The sequence below is a fragment of the Akebia trifoliata genome, chromosome 4 (assembly GCF_017979445.1).
Source record: "Akebia trifoliata isolate Shusen 1 chromosome 4, ASM1797944v1, whole genome shotgun sequence".
Lineage (NCBI taxonomy): Eukaryota > Viridiplantae > Streptophyta > Magnoliopsida > Ranunculales > Lardizabalaceae > Akebia > Akebia trifoliata.
Genome location: NC_141378.1, coordinates 21,697,683 through 21,720,302, shown reverse-complemented (window position 1 = coordinate 21,720,302; position 22,620 = coordinate 21,697,683). Strand labels below are relative to the sequence as shown.

The 22,620-nt window shown below is 33.0% G+C and overlaps 1 protein-coding gene across 1 annotated transcript; it reads right to left on the bottom strand.

Moving 5' to 3' along the window:
* Nucleotides 1–2,396: 2,396 nt before the first annotated feature.
* On the bottom strand, nt 2,397–11,862 carry LOC147404469 (sulfate transporter 3.1-like). The gene is made up of 12 exons (XM_086440451.1): nt 11,256–11,862; nt 10,959–11,166; nt 10,503–10,674; nt 9,901–9,966; nt 8,415–8,528; nt 6,797–6,913; nt 6,520–6,646; nt 4,929–5,215; nt 4,090–4,280; nt 3,878–3,963; nt 3,573–3,649; nt 2,397–2,830 (listed from the first exon to the last, which is right to left on the bottom strand). The coding sequence occupies exons 1-12, from the start codon at nt 11,596–11,598 to the stop codon at nt 2,642–2,644; spliced, it is 1,977 nt and encodes a 658-aa protein (XP_086296577.1). The 5' UTR covers nt 11,599–11,862; the 3' UTR covers nt 2,397–2,641.
* Nucleotides 11,863–22,620: the final 10,758 nt, after the last annotated feature.

Sequence of the window (22,620 nt, the reverse complement as noted above, 5' to 3'; positions counted from 1 at the left end):
GGAGGTATTCTCTATCTTTCTTTTTTACTCTTGTTCTTTATCTTTGCGACTTTGGATCTATTGTAACAAATTAAGAGAGATTCTATTTGCACACTGACTTACTTACAACACACCAAAGGCTCACTCAACATACCCTGGATTCTAAAAGAATAACTCCAACGTACTTGGGCTCTACATTCTATCCCAACTGTCACTTTGAAAAGATAAAGATCTTTGAAACCACTCGATTGCACTCTGCATTAAGCTTGCTTCTTTTACCTCTCTTTTTTCCCCTATTGGAAGTAAAAAACGATGGCAGTTGGGTAACATTTTAGTGTAGCTGAATTTTGGATGGAATTAAAAAAATATATCAAAATATTTATGGAGAGCCATTTTGGCTAGTAAGGTTGGAGTAAAAATCCCTTGAATGGCAAAAACGACTCTTTATAATAAAATGCCTACCATTTAAAGCGAAGACTCATGCTTCAAATGGACAACATCTCACTTGCATTCACTAAAGAATGTGTTGTTGGCGTTTCTTGTGCCTAAAGGTAGTGTATATTAATAAAAGCTCTATAATTATCCATTTAGAGATTTTCCTTAAAAACATGCGCAACTTTTGAAAAAAAATTATTTTGATACATTGTTCTTTTAATGGTCAAAACATGTTTTTGAACAAGTTCATTGGTAGGTATTCTAATTTAAAGTAATGAATTCGTTGGTACATTTAAAGAGAAATATCCTTATTTTTTAATGGCAAAATCACTAGTAATTGTCAACGAGTTCTTCACATTTTATCAACAAGACCGTTAGTTTAAATTAGAATACCTTTTAACGAACTCACTCAAAAACATGTTACGGGAATTAAAAAGAACAATGTATTGGACTCTTGGAATTTCATCATATTCAGCACACAAAATGATATTTTGCCCTACATGTTTGTTTTTTAGTTTCTATTTTCACATCATCTCATCTTTATGACACATCAATGTTTATGCGTCACCAGACAATTAATTTATTTAATAAAACATAACTGTAGGGCCCACTTTGCTAGACTTGTGTAAGGGATAAACGTCTCATCCACTACAATTTAATATGGAACAAACATCCCGTCTTTTGTGGGGCCCATTTTTTTTACATTTCCTTTTCACCCCTCAAACTTTGTTGTATTTTCTCTTTAACCCTTTTATCCCACTTTATTATTTTTCATCTTTTACACTCCTTAATCTCAAATTGTTAGTAATACCCCTCTAACTTTATTTTTCCCATTTTTACCCCCCTTAACCTCAAGGGGGATGCATGTGCCATAGGCATTGGCAAACTCTCGTAAACTTTATAAATTCTTGTAAACAATTTTTTTTGTCTTGTTATTAGTTGTTGTCGCACATAAGTCTTTATAAATTTTAAAAATTCTTGTGGAGACAAGTGTCCCCCTTGCCCCGACTGTGAATTTGTCCTAACCAACCATTTAATTTGAACCCTTCTGTCATTCCTTGATTAGCATAGAGATTAGAGAGGGCTTTTATATTTAAGCTTTTAAGTTATCTTTGTCATGGTCTCTGCCAAAAAAAAAAATGACTTCAAGGTGAGATTTTATCTCTATCGACGTTTAATAATGGTTTTGTTTTCCTCCCCAATCAAAAGCTTTCGAAATCATGCAGATTTTTGGATTTTCTTTTCTTTTGGTTTTGAGAAATGTTTGGACATCTCATGTCCTCTATTTTTCAGTAATGGGTAAGATTCACTTGGTAGTAAGTTCCACTTTGCTGAGTTGGTAAAAAAGAAGAAGAAGAAGTTCTCTATGCCAAAACCAAGAGTTATTCCCCCTCCCCCTTTTAACAAGAGGTTGAATGAGGGCATTTAGGTCATTTTCTTGATATTTTGAAAGAAAAGACCATTGTCAAGAAGTATGTCTAAATTATCCAAACTCTGGTGATTTTGTAATTTCCATATCAAAACCTATCATCATCATTATTATGAGGGACCAACTAGTTGCAGATCAACTTATACCAATTGCACAACATCACCAAAAAATTCACCTCGCATTCCAACAAAAGGGGAAAAAAAAACGTTGCACTCCCTCTTCGTCGTGATCTAGACCATCAAGATTGGAAGTCGCATTTATAAAAGAAATCCTCCTCATTCTTGGAACAACATTCAAGTTGTTCATCTCAAATAAATGATTAGCATAGCAACCAAATTAATTCGATTAGATAGAATAACTATATTTCAGCATTAAACTCGATTTCAACGCTTGGATCTCCATGATATCACCTTAATTTGGAGCTTGAACTCTTGTTTACAAAGATCTGATCCGTTAAACGTGATGCCTATTAAGCCCAACCATGTTGCTTCCTTGTGATAATTAAATTTTATAATTTATCTTAATTCAGCATTTGGACCTAATTACATTTAAATTTCACAATTGTCAAAAAACTCCAAAATATTTAACTTTATTTCTGAAATCATAATCTACAAATCACTAAAAATTTAAGAAAACTACAATTATTACATAGAAGGGAAGATTGATTTGATTGGTCTATCATGCACTGGATATGAGACATATGGCATCGTCCCATTTTTTTTTTCCGAGATACACACTGTTTTGATACAATGGGGGTCAGAAATATTATAAGCATCAGTGGTTCCTGGCCTTTGAAGGTCATACATTGTTGTCGTGTGCGTTGGATTCAACTTTGGTGGGGCCTGGCTTGCATGTGTGAAGCATGTAGTTACATGCACTCACTGCCTCTCCCACCGTCAGATATATCCACTCTTGACCAATTTCTTCAATGAACTTTGACTTGTCTAGTTTCTTCATCACCTCGCTTCCAGGATTCGCCAACACAAGCTGATCATTCAAATTCAAATAAATTAAATACAAGAAAATTTAGAATTAGGCCCATTTAGTTATCAGATTGGGTAGTTTCTAGGCTCGCTACATGCACTTTTAAGGCCAGATTCAGTCTTGTGAGGTAAGCCTGCTAGGTGGCCCAACCTAGTCCAATGGCTATATTATTATTATTATTTTATTATTGTACATAACTATTATATGTATAAGAAAATTTACAAGCAGAACCATTTATAGGCCTTAAATACGTATGAGTCGTGTCGGTAATCCGACCCAACTATTAGATGGGCTGAGTTTGAGCAAAGATTTTGAGGCCCAATTAGCATCGAATCATTTAAGGCTCGATCCACTGGTAACTCTAGTTAAACTTAATCATAGTAAGGGACAAGGGGCCTAATTCTAAATTTTTAGAAGTGTCTTGACGTGGACAAGTTCGGGAACCGTAGATCTGTATGCCTCAAGATATATACACAGTTCCCTTGGGATACATTTTTTTTATGGAGAAGTGCAATAATGTATCCCGAGACACGCAGATCTACGGTTCCCAAACTTATCACATCAGAGAATCGATTGAGTATGCCACCTGGCAAGTCATACCAACTTAATATAGAGAAGAGATATGTAATGCAGAAGATGTCATTATGGGGTCTATTACCAAAGGTTCTAAAAGAACAACAGAAACACTCAGAATAACATAAATTAAGATATATAAACAAAAAGAAAAGGGCAACAAAAGTGATACCATGAGCTCTCTTCTAACCACATTTTTCTTGACTTCCTCGAGCATACTAATCCCACTAGTGTCAATGTTACTGACCGCTGTCGACAAAAGAATTCTAATGTGTGAGTTTGGTATTATAATATAGATTACAAAGGAACATGTTTAATTAAATTATGTTTTAACCTGAGTCAACTTAGAAATTCAGGGTCAGATTAGGATGTAGTAGACTCAATTACTTATATATTATGGGCAATGTTCCTTTTAGAAGAATAGCATAAATATAATTTTACATTTTTAAAATCAAGTGTTTATGATCGATCGCTTACCACCCATGTCTAGGATAACATATTGTAAGCTGGTTTCTCCTAATGATTTTAGCTTCTCTTCTTCCTCATCGATCCATCTCGAGATCCTAATTGTAGTTTTATATAGTACGGAACATGAGTACCACGACGTCCATGAATCTACACATGTGCACATACATGTGTGTGCGACAATTAAAAAAAAATTCATGTATTTATTGTATTTTTTTAAGTACCTTTCCCTTAAGTAGCCAGCATTAGTGAAGTAAATAGGAGCATCAATGTGAAGTATGAGAACTCCAGGAACGGTATCGGCCACTGGGTACTGATCTACACTTCTGTAGATCATGGAGTTAGGGATGTTGCCCATGACACAGGTTCTTGGCCTTGCTACAAACAATAGTACTCTCAGCATGGATATCGAAACCTGCATTTACATAGATAATTAATTGATAGATATTAAAACCTCCATTTCCATTTTTTTCTTCTTTCTTATACTCTGGAGAAAAACTCTTCAAACTCTAAAAAGTAGAAAACAAAAAAAGATTAGTAACGAGAATGAGAGTGATTGAGGAAGAAATCAAAAGTTGACTCCTATAGTCACAATTTTCCTTTTTTTTTTTTTTTTTGTTACAAATCCTTCTTCAATATGTTGATACTTATATCCTCATTTTATGTTTTATGTATAAGTAGAGTTTGCTTGTGCCTATGACACGATCATCTTCTTTGGGGTTAATGAGGAAAAAGAGGAAAGACAATAAAGTTGTTGAGGTATTATTGGGAAAATGATGGAAAAGTAAAGACAACAAAGTTGGAGGGGTATTATTGAAAAATGGTAGAAAAAAAAAAGTAATAAAGTTGAAAGGGTATTATATGAAAGGGAGAAGAGAAAAGAGAATAAAATTGAAATTGTTCTACGAGGTATAAACATTGGGGGAAGATATCCGTTCTATTTTATTATATGGACTTCATTAATTGGTGTATTATTAGAAAAAATCAGTGTGGAAATATAAGTTCTCTAGATGAAGGAAGGGAGTGGTGCAATGGCCTAATTCTCTATGGCCATGTCACTTACCGCTAAGACTAAGCCAATCTCAACACTGCCAAAGACCACACCAACATATGCACCCATGCACACGAGAAAGTCGAACTTGTCGACCTTCCAGAGATGGATGGCGGCATCATAGTCAATGAGGCCAAGCATTGCCGCGATGATTATAGAGGATAGCACCACCAAGGGAGTGTAATGGAACAATGGCGTCAAGAACACGAGCGTTAACATCACTGCTATTGCCATCACAACGTTAGAAACTGCTGTTTTGCATCCTGCATTGAAGTTCACTGCCGATCGTGAAAATGGCCCTGAAATTCCAAGTATATTCCACTTATTAGCAATGAAAAAAAATTCGTTAAAATGAATTTTCTCATAAGATGATTGTTGATGTTTGATTGTACTTGGGAAAATGTCAAAAATAAGGATTTGGGAGAGAATGACATGGAGATCTTACCACCCTTATGAGAAAATCATTTTAGTGGGATTAGGTGGGAGAATATATTTCCAATCAGGATAGGAAAATCGTTTACCAAGAAAAATGATTTTTTTTTTCATGAAATTGAACAATCATATACATTTGCAAATCACATTTTATCGGGAAGAAAAATCATTATGTCACCGATCATGAATATAACATAAATTTAAGGGGAAATTCTATTTCAATGAACTATTCATTTTAATTTTGAAAATGACAAATCTACCTTTCTTTTGGAATTAAAATATTTAATGTAAGTGGGGAAAAGATTTACTTTTTTTTTAAATAAAATAATAGATATTTTTCCAGCTTCAATTTTAGTATATGTAGTTAAAAAAATTCCACTTTATAATTTTTTATTATTATTATTATCACTTAATTAAAATATTTTAATTTAAAAAATGATAGATTTTATTAAGGTCCACAGGCGTAACTCAACCTCAAAACCATGATTATAAGGTGAGGGTTGTCTTCTCCTTATATACTACGTTCAGAGCCAGAGAAACGCTTCCACACATCCAAAAATAGAAAGGTTCAACGCTTTTCCATATTAATGTCCATGAACTTAACTCAACCTCAAAACCATGGTTTTAAGGTAAGAATTACCTTCTCCTTTATATATCGCACGGATTGGGCTCCTATGGGCGATGTGGAGCTATTGTTCTAACATATTTGTCATTTTCAAAATAAAAATGAATTGTAAGTTGGAATAGGAATTTTACAATTTTTAGTACATGTTTCAGTAAATTAGCCTAAATTTAAATTATTTAAACATATGCATATAATTTAGTTGTATGTAACAAAAACTTAAAAAAAAAAAAAAAAAAAAAAAAAAAGACACTGAGATAGTAAAATCAAATATGAACACATTCCCAATAATAATAGAAAGCACAACTTTGATAATGTTCTAAAGAGCCTTTAATAAATTGGAGTAGAGTCAGATTTAAATTCCATATTGTCAAATCATGGGTTTGATCCAAACCCAATCTGTAGAATCCAATACTTTGATCCAAAACCGACCCTATCAGATTGAATCCAATCACTATCTGGAACCAACCCATTTGACTTTGGCAATTTGATAGTATAATTTAGTCATTTAAATGGACGGTGAAGGATAATTGATCATAGAAAAAAGACCTGTGGTCAAGTAGCAAGAAGTGCAAGATCCAACAATGTTCATCATCCCAAAAGCAATCATCTCTTTGTTCCCATCAATGTGATAATTCTTGAACATAGCAAAACTTCTCCCCACTGCGATTCCCTCCTGCGTTATCCATCACCCCAATCTCTACAACATTAGCTGAATCTAGAAAGAAAAAGGCTAACGTACGCCCTTATTCGCTAAAATTCACCACACAAGTGGATATGATGCTTAGGCCACGTGGAAAGGAAAGAGCATAGGAGGAGGACTTACAGCGAGAGCGATGACACCAGTGATAATTCCAGTTTTAATAGCTGTCGACAGATAAGATGACCCAAAAGCTAAGTCGGTCAAAGATGGTGGGTTCAAGCCTCTCTTGAGGTGCCCAATCTGGAAAATAAAGTTACAAACAGATGCAGGGAATCAAAACCTTTACTATCGCTAGCATGGAGATTGAGATACCCCACGATTGTGACAATGAAGGCGGTCCCACCATCGACATCAAGCTTTTTAGTGATTGCAAAGGTGGTGGGACCCACTACTCTTTTAATTTTTTCTTCAAGTGGTAGATTGTAACACAAGGTTATTCTACATCAATATAATTTTTACGAGATACTATCATTTTCAGTCTACTTGTTGGACTTTTTTGCCCATAATTTAATGTTTCCAATCCGTTTCGTTCCATAAATTTTCCATTGATATGTAGGGTATCCCCACATGTTTAGTATGGGACACAACTAATCCCTACTATTGTACACCTCATGAAAGTTTTTCATTGCACTATAGAATAAGTCAAGAGGGAATCTAATTAATTTCGAACGCATAATTAGAGGGAACAAATATTTATCGAAATATTTGATTTAGGTAATTTTCATCATGATCAATCAAATGATTAGAAATCTCCAATCAAACTAAGATGCGACAAATATCCATGGGTGATTGAGGAATGAGAGAGACATATTCACAAAATACTTTCTAATGTCTCGTATGAGGGTGATCAATGGATATGATATGGATCGGAACAAGTCAATGTGGGACCAATCCAATAAAGATATAAGAATTAGATTGAATATTAGTATTAGGATCCAAATCTAATCTAATAATAATTGAATTGATCTGGATCTGATTAAGGTGATGTGATATATATAAATAAAATTTATATATTTTAACACATCAGAACATCATTAAACTAAACTCTATCTGATCCCCAATTAAAAATAAAGGAAATAAGTGAATGGTTGAGAATAAGTAAAAGTTGTAGTGACGACATAAACCGTTTAATATCTTTTTTTTCCTAAATTTCTATTTTTTTGGTTTAAGATTTTATATGAACCTAATTATAATTGTAAATAATTATTGAACTTATTTGAATGTGTTTTATAATATTGGGATTATAATTTGAGCCAAACCTTCGTAATGTTCAAAGAGAGTGTTTTAATTTTTAATTGGGATATGATATTGATAAATAATTTAAGAAATTGGGATATAATAAGTAAAAATTGGGATGCCAATAGTAACAGTAAGCATGAATAGTTATAGGGATCAGATCTTCAACTCAATGTTAACTTACCATATAATTAAGAGTCGTGCTAGGATGACATAAAAGGAGACACAAAAGTGACAAAATGATGTGGTGTCGCACATATTATCAGTAGATGTTTTTTTGCGAGATACGAGTAAAAAGCATTTACGGTTATGAACGCGCCGTCACATCATTTTTATCATTTTTGTGTTTCCATTTGTGTCATTCCAGTATTTTCATATAATAATTAAAAACGGATCAGATTTTGAATCTGATCCGATCCATTAATTTATCCATCTGTTACAGGTAGGTTGTGGACCACTTACTTACTTAGTGGTTATGAGAGAGAAGATCACGGGAGTAACTTACCACTTGAACACCGTGTTTGTCTGCGTGTGTAAGATAAACGAGCAAACTTCCCAAAATAACTGACGTCAGCGGAGCCATGGCTGAAATCCAAAACAACTTTGGTCGTCTCTTGCTCTACTTGTCGTCAACACCAACACATATGACAAAATAATATTAAAAAACAATTTTTATTTTTATTAGTCAGATAATAATTATATATTTAAATTACCAAAACAACCCTCATATCATTATGGGCCATGTACTACGTGGCTTGCTTGCTTGGTAGGCCGCATATCGACATAAAACAAAAATTCGCTGCAAATTATCGCCATTTTCATCAATTATAATTTAGAGATCAGCTATTAGCACACCATCTTTTACTTGTAACAAATTAATTTATATGTAAAAAATTATTGATGTGTTGTAAATAAAAATTAGTGTGACAAAGGAATATCTCATAGTTTATAAAGGATTGTTTTTACCATGCCATTATGTTTCAAAGAAACATCATAAGTCATTTTAATAACTTTTCTCTGAGACTTGTTTTTCTAACTTTGAAGGATTAAAAATTTATATTGTAAAACACCATCAACTTGTATTAGAAATTTATATCGTAAAACTTTGAAAAAAAAAAATTTTTGTTTTTTTTTCTTACAAAGCAAGCGATAGCCATATAATTGAACAATGGTAGCCACACACGTTAAGCCAACTTATGAATTGTGATTGATTGGATGGCTGTCAGGATCACCATTAATATCAGTTATGATTTATGAATGGGACTATAGTTAATTACCTAGAAGGTACGAAAGGGCAGTTTTCATCGGCAGTATTAATTTTAGTTAAAGATAATCTCTGAAAAAAAATATATATACTAATGTTTTGGACCTTAGTAAAATCCTTATATATACTAAGCTACAATGTTAAATGCTAATTATAAGAGACTATTTTCGAATTTGTTGAGTCATCTTGAACTTGACCAAGTCGATACAACAAATTTTGAGATGACTCAACTCCAAAACTTGATTGAATCTTAGGAACTTAGAGACAATTTAATTACTTGAACAAGTCATTTTGAAAATGCAATGAGTTAGGTTGAGAGTTTTGCTATTATATTTCATATTTTTGTGGAGAGTAACGTTATAAAAATTAATTTTATAAATTTAATATATTGTATAATTTAGGAGGTAGACGGTTTGAGGATGAAAGAAGACTTGTGAGAGAGGGTAAGACAAAGAGAAATTATTTTGTTTGTATTATTAATATTATTGTTGGTGGTGTTGTCATTATATGCCTTTATACATAACAAGTGGGGCAGTAGAAAACAAAGTTTGGTGAACCTTATTTATGTTTTCTTGAATTTAATTTCAAGATTGGTAATTTACCATTTTCAAAGTAAAAAATGATTAGTGTACTAAAATTGAAATTTCACAAATTTTATCTACTTTTTTAATAATTTTGCCAAAGCTGTAAGATAAGAAAGTAAATAGGTTTTGCTTTTTTTACTTACAAAGTACTTGGTGAGGATAAGGAAGAAGAGGAAGCAACAACCCAAAACACCACTTTCCCATCTCCACTGCAACAAATCAACAACCCAAGACACCATTTCAGATTCATATAAGTTGAAGAAACTAATAAATTATTAAAGTTGAAAATGAGTGAAATATATATTTTTTATTCTCTTAAACTCCCAAATTTTTTGACAAAAGTATACTAAAATTAGCATATTTGTAATCAAGCTAGGCCTTTTCTTGATAAAGGATCTTATGAGAAGGATTAAATTAAGGATATTTTTACTTAGCTAACTTAGTAATATTGTATATAAGAAACGTCTCCCTTGATGTAAAAGAGAGTTTAAATTATAAAACATGCAGCTCAAATTATTTTGCATATATCCAAGGAGGCAATTACAATATGCTATATTATGATAAAACCCAAAAAATGACTAAAATATAAAATGTAGAAACACACAAAAATTCTTCTTGTATCACGTGAAGTATCCATAGTTATTACTGAAGTGAAAGTACACATGCAGTGTTTTCTGGTACTTTTGAAGAGAGTTTTATTTAAGAGGCCGGAATGTCAGTTTTATTAAAAAACAAAAAAGAGGACCTGATGTGTTTGGCTGAAGATGGAACGCATGACAGAGATAAGGTCAGTTCCATGGGTGAAGTGTTCCAATCCAAGAATCCCTTTAAGCTGTTGCAGACACACAACCGTGGCTGCTCCTGCCATGAACCCCACTATGGTTGCATGTGATAGAAAATCCACAATAAACCCTAACCTGCACCAATAAAAATAAAAATAAATTAATTATTAGAAAAAAAATAGAAGTCTATTAACATATTTTCTCTTTCTTCTCTCTTTTTTTGTAAAAAAAAATATTTTTTTAAATCTAATGTTGGGGGACTAATTTTGGTGTGGAATGCATTCATGATTTGATGTGTTATAAAAATAAGTTGGTGTGGCAATATAAACTCTTAAATTTACCCAACCATATCAAGCTAGAAAGAGAAGAAAAAATTAATTTTGAATCTGCTTTTTCTATCTTTTAATTAAGACACCTACCTTAAGAAGCCCAAGGCAGCTTGAAAAACTCCGGCGAAGAAGGTGGCAGTAAAAGCGAGGTGAAGATAAAGCTTGGGATTTTCGGAAGCATTAACCTCATTCCCCAACATAGAAGCTGTGAGAAGAGATGCAACAGCTACGGTGCCCACCGCCAAATCTCTCGAACTACCCATCATCGCATACACCAATGGCGGAATAAAGCTTGAATCTGATAATATATAACTCATAATTTATTAATCTGTTATACTCAAATTTCAACAAAAATTTTGATATTTAAATCAAAATTCAACTACTCACATAGGCCTAAAATTGGTGGTAAGTTAGCTAGCTTTGCGTAACTGATTCCTTGAGGGATTGCAAGGCTAGCAATTGTGATTCCTGAAATAAGATCAGCTTTGAAATACTGGAAAGTATATCGAGGAGCCCATTCTAGGATGGGTAGGAAGTATTGTAGGCCTAGTATGATTTTTTTAGATAAGGGTTGGTTCTTGAATTGACGAAGAGGATCGTCAGGGAAGAAAGTTTCTTTGAGAGATGATTTAAGTGATTTGAAGAAGGGTTGGGGTGGTGGAATCGCGACACGATGAGTGGTACTATCAACGTTATTTGTTGATGAGAAGACGAGATCAGGGTTGCCCATTTGTAATACTAGCTTACACTAGTGGTGGTGGTGGTGGTTTGGAGCTAAATTTGTTTGTGGATCAGCTAAATTTGGCAATGCTTTTGGTTAGAGATAGTGCAAGGGAGTTAGTTTAATGATGGTGATGGTGAGGTTTGAGTTGTTTACTACTAGTGATGAAAATTAAGCTAAATTTAGAGAAGGTTCCGCTAAATTCAGAGGAATTGTGGTGGTGCTGGTGAGACTGAGGTGAGGGAGGAGGAACTGGGGACTATAAAGAGGAGAGGGTGGGGGATCTCTCTACGTGGGACCCACAAGAGAGTTTACACGTGGGAAATTAAGTATGTGGCGAGCGTTCAAATTTCTTTCTGAACTACCCACTTTAAGAAGTAACTAAGCCTTTCTTGGTTTAGGAGATGCATATTCTAATTAAGAGCGGTGCCACACTTACATCCTAATTCCTACAAGACTGTTTGAACAGAGAATCACTGATTTTTCTTAATTGTGCGACACATGTATCTGAAGGAAAATCATCTATGATTCTATAAACACTACCACATCAACACAATGCTTCTGTCAGTGTTGCAGGAAGTGTATTTAGCAATAACTAAGTTTATTACCCAACAAACCTTACTCTATCGAGCATGATTTTTAAACTCGTCCGAGATCAAGACGTATCGTCCGAGTTAACTCTGTATTGAAATTGAACAAGACCAACTCACAAAGTATTTTGAGACAATCGCGTATCGTGAGAGAAGCGAGTCGTTTCGAATGACATTTTTCAATATCTCTGACGATAAAATGAGACAACACAAAAAATAATTAACTCACGAGTTAAACGAGATGTATCGGACGAGATTTTTAAAATCTCGTCTGAGTTAACCAAGACAAACGAGTTAAAGCCTCAACATTTTATTCTTTCACCCTCAAATCGAATTTTTTTTTTAATTTATATTTTTTTGGATTCATTTTTTAATATGAATTATTTCTGAATTTTTTCAAAAATTTTCAATTTTTTTAAATGGTTAAAAATCATTGTCTCAATGTCCAGCAAAACAATTTGAACGAGACGAGACGTATCGTCTGAGTCAACTTGGTATCGAAGCTGAATGAGACGAGACGTGATACTGAGTTTAAAAACCATGCTATCAAGATTGTCACCCAACAAATCGGGAGCAGATCCTTTGTAGCCCATTTCTCTTGTAGCTCTCTTTAGCCCATATCAATATTTGAGGGTGTGTCACATCATCAAGACGATTGCATCCTATCTTTTCAATATTAAAGTACAATGACCGTCCATTTTTGAACACCTGATTAAGATTCAAAAAAAGTTTTTTATTTTTTATTTTTTATTTTATTTTATTTATAATTTGGTTTTTCAAATATGATCTATACCATGAATCCAAGAAGGCTGTGTTATTATTTTCCTTGAATGCGGTGTTCTATGGATTGTAAAACAAGAGTTATAGGAGAAATGGGCTACAGAGGGTCTAGTCCCAACAAACCTTGGAGTGGATCATACTCACATCAATTTGTAGCATTGAAAAATGTGATCTAATGCCACAAGATTATAAAGGATAAAATTCTAAGAATTTTGAATTTTTAAAAATAAAAGATGATTTTCACTATTGAATTTTAATTTTAAATTTGGGAATTCGGCAGCCATCCATTTTCAATACCTTGGATCACATTTATTTTTAACGACTTGGATCAAATCCAAAAATGAATTTTTTTTCTTTTCTTTTGTTGAATCTGAGTTTTTTCCATGACATTTAGAAGACTGTTGTGTTGGATTGTCAATTTGATAATCCATATCGGCTTAGGGAACCTTATTAAGATTTGAAATCTTACTAAATTAGTCATGCTTACTCTATTCATAAAGTAAGGGAGTCTTTGTAATAAAATTGCAACAGATAATTCTCATTATAGATAATATAATAACTCTTTCTAAATCTCTCACCACTCACCGCTTATATTGTTCTCATTATAGATAATGGGTCCCATTCGACACCCAATGCGTTTTGTCCTACATGGGTTAGAAGTTTTGAAATAGGCTGATTTTTTGTGAGGATGATCTCTATAGTGAGGAGATCATCCTCACCAAAAATCAACCCATTCCAAAACTTGTAATCCATCAAAAATTATTTTTAAAAAATGGATGGTCCACGATTTTTCAACTTGTAAATATAGGACTAGAAATTTCGGAATATGTTGATTTTTTGTGAGGAGGGTCTTCTAACCATAGAGATCATTCTCACCAAAAATCAATCCATTCCAAAACTTCTAATCCATATAGGATAAAACACGTAGGATAAAGTGTAGGGTGACCAACATTTTCCATATATAATATAATATTTTTTAGGATCACTGGTCATCGTCGTTGATAAGATTTTTCTAATCTCAAACAACGCTTTGATGCCTTCCATCAAACATACGGTAGAAAAGAGAGGAAAACACGGTATATTTCTCATCCCAGCTGTCACTTGAGGATTATTCTTTCTAAAAATAGATATCGAGAAGTTACGAGTAAACGAGAAACTCGGCGAGTACTACTTTTAGAAATTTTTTTTCTCTCACAAGACTACTTTTTAAATTAGGAATGCTATTCAATACACGTGGGTACATGTTATTGGAGTTCACAGAATTCTGTGAGCAATTACTTTTCCTAACTTTTAGAGCATTTGGGATCTACCTTTGGGCGGGTTGGTATCGACCCAAAGTTACATAGTACCTATTCTGTATATTTTAATTTTGTTTTATTTCATCACTTTCAACCTAACAAGGCCTAACTTCGTTGCTATTTGATGGAATAAGCGTCACATGATGTTTCTTTAAACTAAGCCAATAAACACAATCTACTTTATAGAGATTGATAAACGCATACTTGTTTGTATTATAAAAGAAATCATATTATAACTATTTTAATATTCAATCTTATGTTTTTGGGTCAGGCTATTTGCACCCACCATTAATTTGTGCTCACTGGCCCCATTTAAAACACATTTTTTTTTTTGGGGTGGTGCGAATAGAACGACATCCTTTTTTCTGATGAATTAACGATGAAAATTTCATAGATGTTTTTAAAATAAATTTGAATTATTAAATCAAAATTTCACCCTTGTTGCATTTTGTAAGGTGATAAATCTAATATTACCAATTTTGTAGGGGGTTTTACTAAATTATCCTTTTTTCTTTTACAATGTAGGTGTTGAAAAAGAGTAGCCCCTTTGGCACTCATCCGACCGCCAAACTCCGTAAACAGCACTTCGAATAGCACTTTCAAAGGGATGATAATCCAACCTTAGGTGGTGTTACAAACTCCCATATCTGGCATTAGAGGTCTGATAAAGATTAATCTGGCCCCACAACACACATTCAAAGTAAATGTACACATGGCTCCATCCCAGTTACGCCGCCGATAGATCGGATCAAACCCAAATCCAATCTATTTCGATCCAATAACTTTGAGTTTGGGTCAATGATTTGGATTCTAATAAGGATCTGATCCAATATCGTTTTGGATTGGATTTGGATCACCATGTACCAATCCAATAAGGATATGATCCTATAAAATATTATATTTGTTCAAATATATGTAGTTCATTTAGATTCTATATATCAAATTGTGTTTGGCTCGATCCATACCCAATTCAATTATCATTGGATCAGATTTGAATCTTAATAGTGAGATTCGATAAAAACCTGCATGATCCGATAAGAGCCCAATCCGATATTCATTGGGTCAGCTTCATATCTGATCTGATCCTTGTTGGATTGGTACAAAATTGACCCCGATTTAATCTGAAACCAATTCGTTTCTTCAATTGGATTCAATCATATAACTTTACTTTGAAGTTGGAACCATGAATTTTGACTTTAATAAATTAAATTCGGTATAAAATTGTAGAGGCAAAAATATAGATACGTGGTCACTTCAATAATTACATTGTGTGGGCTAGAGTGGGAACAAGTGGTACCTATGAAATGAATAGTCTCAAATGGGATATATATATGGGAAATGTTCAGCACCAAACATTTTGGCAAAACATTTTTCAAATCATGGGTTAGAAGTTTTGGAATGGGATATATATATGGGAAATGTTCAGCACCAAACATTTTGACAAAACATTTTTCAAAACATGGGTTAGAAGTTTTGGAATGGGTTGATTTTTGGTAATGATGATCACTACGGTGAGGAGATCATCATCACCAAAAATCAGCCCATTCCAAAACTTCTAACCCATATAGGACAAAAATGGTTGGCTAAAATGTTGGCAAAAATGTTTGGTGCTGAATGGGATCCATATAACGTAGAGATCATCTTCACCAAAAATCAATCCATTCCAAAACTTCTAGCCCCATGTTTACAAGTTGAAAAATCGTGGACCGTCCATTTTTTGTAAACCATCAAAACATGGGTTAGAAGTTTTGGAATGGGCTGATTTTTGGTGATGATGATCTCCTCACTGTAGAGATCATCCTCACCAAAAATCAGCCAATTCCAAAACTTATAACCCATGTTTTGAAAAATGTTTTACCAAAATGTTTGGTGCTGAACGGACCCTATATATATATATGGGTCCCGTTCAATGGCTAACTTTTTGGCAAAACATTTTTCAAAACATGAGTTAGAAGTTTTGGAATGGGCTGATTTTTGGTAAGGATGATTTTTACGGTGAGGAGATCATCATCACCAAAAATCAGTCCATTCCAAAACTTCTAACCCCATCAAAAATAGTTTACAAAAAATGGACGGTCCACGATTTTTCAACTTGTAAACATGGGTTAGAAGTTTTGGAATGGGCTGATTTTTGATGAGGATGATCTCCTTACCGTAGAGATCATCCTCACAAAAAATCAGCCTATTCCAAAACTTCTAACTCATGTTTTGAAAAATGTTTTGCCAAAAAGTTAGCCATTGGACGCTACCCTATATATTAGGGTCCGTTCAGCACCAGACATTTGGGCCAACATTTTAGCCAACCATTTTTGTCTTACATAGGTTAGAAGTTTTGGAATGGGCTGATTTTTGGTGAGGATGATCTCTACGGTGAGGAGATCATCCTCACCAAAAATCAGCCCATTCCAAAACTTCTAGCCCCAGTTTACAAGTTGAAAAATCGTGGACCGTCCATTTTTTGTAAACCCTTTTTGATGGGGTTAGAAGTTTTGGAATGGGCTGATTTTTGGTGATGATGATCTCCTCACCGTAAAGATCTTCCTCACCAAAAATCAGCCAATTTCAAAACTTCTAACCCATGTTTTGAAAAATGTTTTGCCAAAATGTTTGTTGCTGAACGGGACCCTATATATATATATATATATATATATATATATATATATATATATAGGGGGGCGTTCAATGGCCAACTTTTTAGCAAACTTTTTGGCAAAACATTTTTCAAAACATGAGTTAGAGGTTTTGGAATGGGCTGATTTTTGGTGAGGAGATCATCATCACCAAAAATCAGCCCATTCCAAAACTTCTAACCCCATCAAAAACAGTTTACAGAAAATGGACGGTCCACAATTTTTCAGCTGGTAAACATGGGTTAGAAGTTTTGGAATGGGCTGATTTTTGGTGAGGATAGAGATCATCCTCACCAAAAATCAGCCCATTCCAAAACCTCTAAGTCATGTTTTGAAAAATGTTTTGCCAAAAAGTTTGTCCTTGAACGCTACCCATATATATATATATAGGGTCCCGTTCAGCAACAAACATTTTGGCAAAACATTTTTCAAAACATGGGTTAGAGGTTTTGGAATGGGCTGATTTTTGGTGAGGATGATCTCTACGGTGAGGAAATCATCCTCACCAAAAATCAACCCATTCCAAAACTTCTAGCCCCAGTTTACAAGTTGAAAAATCGTGGACCGTCCATTTTTTGTATATCATTTTTGATGGGGTTAGAAGTTTTGGAATGGGCTGATTTTTGGTGATGATGATCTCCTCACCGTAGAGATCATCCTCATCAAAAATCAGCCCATTCCAAAACCTCTAATCCATGTTTTGAAAAATGTTTTGCCAAAATGTTTGTTGCTGAACATTTCCCATATATATATATCCACTCATTAGTATGTTCGATCTTCTTGTAGAGGACAACAGTCGAGAAGTGTAATTGATTGTGCAAATTAAAAAAATGATTAATCATGTCTTTCTGAAACCATGAAGAAGACCGTGGCAGAAGTGTTACGGTTGGAATGCGTCAATATAGAGTTTAAATTAGGTAATTATATAAATACTTAAGATATATTCCTACTTAAACATCGGAGGCTCTTTAACTGATACCATATCGATATCTAACGACCAGAACAAAGATGGTACTACCAACAAACTTTGAACATGTGAAATTGGTGATTTGAGGTGTATGTGATTATGAGAAAATCATGGTACAAATATGTTATAAGTTTGGTTATGGAACAACCACATTCTAATCTGAGGTGGAAAAGATCGACTAATGTTTGAATTTAATGTTAGCATTTCTTATGTATGTATAGTTAAAAATGTTTTTTTCTTATGTGTACCATGGAAAAAACTTTAAAGCACCCATCTCGTTTCAAAATTTTGGTAGAACCCTCTTCTTTAGATGACACGTGTTATCTTCAAAGAGGAATCTCAAATATTAACAACAACAAAAAAAAGAGTCAGGAAGGGGTTTGAAATAATCACAAAGACTATGTGTCATGTCAAGAGAAGGGTTCCTCATATGCCCTAAGGGTACATGTTAAGATGTATTATTATTTATTTATTTATTTTTGGCTAAACAAGATGCATTTAAAACACCTTGGAAATAAGCAATTGAGAACATTTTTGGTAAGAAAAAAAATTTGAAGTGCATTTTAGATAGTAAAATAAAATTTAGAGGTGTATTTAAGACCTTTGGACAGAAATGAAAAAAATAATTCCTTACTAACTTAGAGAGGAAATCCCTAATTGCATCACATTGTGATAATCAAAAACATGATTTGATGCCACAAAGTTACAGAGGGCAAAATTCTAGACACTATGGAAAAGAAATCTCAAAGAAATATTAATTTCATAGTTGAATTTTAATTTTAAAATTAGGAATTCGATAGCCAGTCATTTTCAACAACTTGGATCAAGCTCAAAAAAGACTTACATTTTAAACTTTATTTCTGAATCTGAGTTTTTCAATAAAATCTAAAAGATTTGGTGTTGGATTGCCAATGTAATAATCCATGGGTCCACAACCCTTACTAAGGCAGGTCTTGTTCTCTAAAATTTTTGAAAGAGTCTAACTAACGTTACTAAACTAGTAAGGATTTCACCCTTACTGAGGGTCTTAGGCTCATCTTGTGGCATCCATGAACATGATCCCATGCTTTTAAGTTTTAGAGGACAAAATTCTATAAAGTTAAAAAAAAGAAGGTTAACTTTCACAGTTGAATTTCAATTCTAAGTTTGAAAGTTATTTGAAAGTTCAATAGCTGTTCACATTTTCAAAATCTTGGATCAAACTAAAAAGAAAATGTCATTTGAATTTTTTTTTTTCTTTTCGATCTGAGTTTTTAGATGAAACTTAGAGAACTGTGATATTAGATTGTCGATGTGGTGATCCATTTTAGCAAAATAACCCTTAATAAGATTTAAAATCTTACTATATTATTCTTAATAAGAAAAGTGTTTAGCTTTATGAAACAGGACGTTGATCTAAATATCGAGATATGACAAATAATCCAGTCAGATCCGATCCGAATCCAATCCATTGTGTTATACGTCTAGTCTAGGCGAGGAATTGCCGATAATTTGGGTTCAAAACTTGAAACGTCAAAAACAAAAGGCCTTAAAAAAAAAAAACAATTTCGGAACGCTTTTTAACAGTTGAGTTTGACGGATATCCGTTTTAAAAGTTCACATGTGGTCTAAAAGATAAAAAGGCATTTACCCTAGTCTAGAGCGGAAAGTCCGCCGACCGTTTTTGTATAGTTCTCTCCTTTTTGGAAGTAAGTGTTGATGCACGCGTCACGCTTTTGACGCTTCTTTGGTTATTTTCGAACTTTATCTTCTCTCTCGATCCGCTGCAATCATTCATAAATATCCAAAATGCCCTTGATACAAATTTAAAAGACTCTAACTTTAATATTTATTTTTAACTTTATATAAACGGGGTTGGAATCTTTTCCATCAAACACAATCTTTCAATTTAGGAACTACTTGATAGCATTAAAAATCGAATTTCATGGATTCAGCTCCTTGAAAAGTTGAAAGGGAAAATGGAAATATGTAAAATTTGATTTTATTCAAATGATTGCATTTGAGGAAATAATAGGTGAAAAAATATAAGACTAGAAGAAGAAAAAGAAAGAGAGAGAGAGATGAAAATTAGGGTTGAATTTCATATTTTCATGGGATTTAATGGGAAAAAGAAATCCATTCAAGTGTGGAATTTTAGGGTTGAAATTCATTTTTGAAGGAAAATAAGCAATAAAACAACAAGAACAATAAAAATTCATGAAAATACATTTTCCATCCATTTTTCTCATGCCTTATCAAACATAGATTTTTTAGAGATTGTCAACATTGATCTTCTAGGATTTATTACACTTATGGTTCTCATTAATTTGATAATCGAAACCAAAATCAAAATAGATAAAATTTAATCATTTTTGTAAATGTAAAAACTTGCACTAACTTGAAATATGTGATGATACCTCGCGATCTTCATTCCTTGTGCTTCTAAGTGTACTTGCAATAACACATCTCCGACACTTAAGTTAGAACTTTAAACTAATGAATAGTAATATAGATTTCTTAGAGATGATCAACATTGATCTTCTAGGGTTTATTGCACTTATGGTTCTCATTAATTTGAGAATCTGAATCAAAATCAAAATAGATTAAATTTTAATGATTTTTGTAAATACAAAAACTTGTACTACCTTGGGATTTATGATGATACCTCACGATTTCCATTCCTCATACTCTTAGGTGTGCTTGTAATAATCTCTTTCTGACGTTCAAGTTAGAACCTTAAACCAATGAGCAGTAATTTAGTAAGCAGAAAAATTCATTACTTTCATTTCTTTCTCCTCTTCTTATTTGTAAGGTTTTCTCTCATTTATCGAATAGAATCTCCCTTATCTTCTTGACCATGAATCTTATCAAGAAATGTGTTTTTATTCATTCCTCACATTGGGGTGATTCTCCTTCACTTTCAAATGATCCCTCAAATTCTGGGTCAAATCATATCTTTTCCTATTCTGAATCCATGATCTCTAGGGATTCACTTCTATTATTGGTTTGAAGCGTGAGATGTGACCCTGAGTCCGACCTATTATATATTGGGCATTTGATTTATCAACCTCGGTACCTCAGACAATTCGATACTTATTGAGTTGGAAAATTATGCCACTTGCCACAATCTTGTGGATCACTAAAATTATCCTCCACAGCTTTGATTTGATTCCTTTAAAATTATCTTCCACGCACGATCCCAAACATTTAAGTGTAAAATATGAAACTCAATTGTTGAAACTAATTCTAAAGATAAGTATCAAGTAGAGATGCATTATTGGGATATATATATATATAAATTTTGAGTGTGTTATATGATTGAGATCTTGTTTTTTTCTTGAACCGATAGAACCAACCCTTTGAACGTAATTATTCAATCAATACCTGCTTTTCTATGTTGCCACCTATAGCAGCAAGAATCTTGACCTTTAAAGCAAGACTTTGATTTTATATCTATATTAATATTTAATTATTATCATCCAACAGACATTTGGTTTTCTTATTGCAACCCAACAACACAAATCTCAAGTATCTGTTCAATTAATTTATGTATGAAGTCAAAAAAAATGTCTCATTTGGATCTACCTTAGTTAAAAAATTGGGAAGATTCCCACATGCATCAAATTTGATGAATCCATGTAAATAAGTTGGTCCAAGAGATGATCAAAATACAAGATCTATCTTTGAATAGAAGAATCAAATGAAAGATAATGTTTGTTCAATCTACCCAAAATTTTAAATTAATTTTTTTTATTTAGTTGATGTTGCTTGAAATAATTATCTAAACAATTAGCTCAGAATCAGATGCTCTCTCTCTCATTCATGTAGGAAGATAGAGTATTAGATAGGATAAGTATAATTAAGTTAGATGATAAAACACCATATCATGACCTTATAAAGATTAAACTATCTTTAATATTAGGAGGAGGAAGCATTCCTTATTACTGCTAAGATTAATTATCATCTAATATTCTATATAACTAATGATAAACTAATTCGCTCAATTGATGTGGTTGACGTGGCATGTGTACAGAACCATAGATCTTTTTTCTTGTGTATCCCAAGAAAAAAATCTATGGTCTGTACACATGCCACATCAACCATGTCAGTTTATCCTCACTCATTCTATATATATATATATATATATATATATATATATATATATATATATCTCAAACTATTTAATTTTCTTATTAATGTGCTATAAAAAAAGTTGGTGTGGCAATATAAACTTCCTAAATTTATTAGGATCCCTGTGGATGCGTCATAAGTGACACATTGTCCTTGACTTTCCAACAGGCTTCAGGCTTCATATGTCTCTTTTCAGCTTGTTCAACAAACCGTTTAGATTTATGAGTCCCGCAATTTAACTTGTTAGAGAATAAAATGGATCTTAATATTCGAAATTCTCTATTTCAAGCCTAGTATTTGAAATCTTTGACATGGTTGCAAAACCCTAATCTTGCTCAGATACCAATTTTGTTGTATATAAAAAAAATGTGTTTGTTATATTATAAATGCCTTAATTGATTTGCACGACTTACCTTGTAAAATAGTCCAGTGTCAGGTCCTCTACTGTGAATCATTCGAAGTAGTATTTTTTTTTTTCTTATTTTCTTAGGATATTATTATTATTATCCAAAACCTACTTTCTCTAATTTTATAAAAATAAAATTAAAAATTGATAATTTTTTAAAACAGTAGAATGCCATGTTAATGTTGACAGGGTGGGTTCTTAGTTCCACACATTATTTGGTTGACTCCCAGATGATGGCTGACACTATTAT

What these genes read in the sequence shown, in the direction of transcription:
- LOC147404469 (XM_086440451.1), bottom strand. Translation starts at nt 11,598, where the DNA reads ATGGGCAACCCTGATCTCGTCTTCTCATCAACAAATAACGTTGATAGT. An exon ending in ACCACCAATTTTAGGCCTAT is followed by an intron (nt 11,167 to 11,255) that starts GTGAGTAGTTGA and finishes ATATATTATCAG; the next exon opens with ATTCAAGCTTTATTCCGCCA. An exon ending in TTATCCTCACCAAGTACTTT is followed by an intron (nt 8,529 to 9,900) that starts GTAAGTAAAAAA and finishes GACGACAAGTAG; the next exon opens with AGCAAGAGACGACCAAAGTT.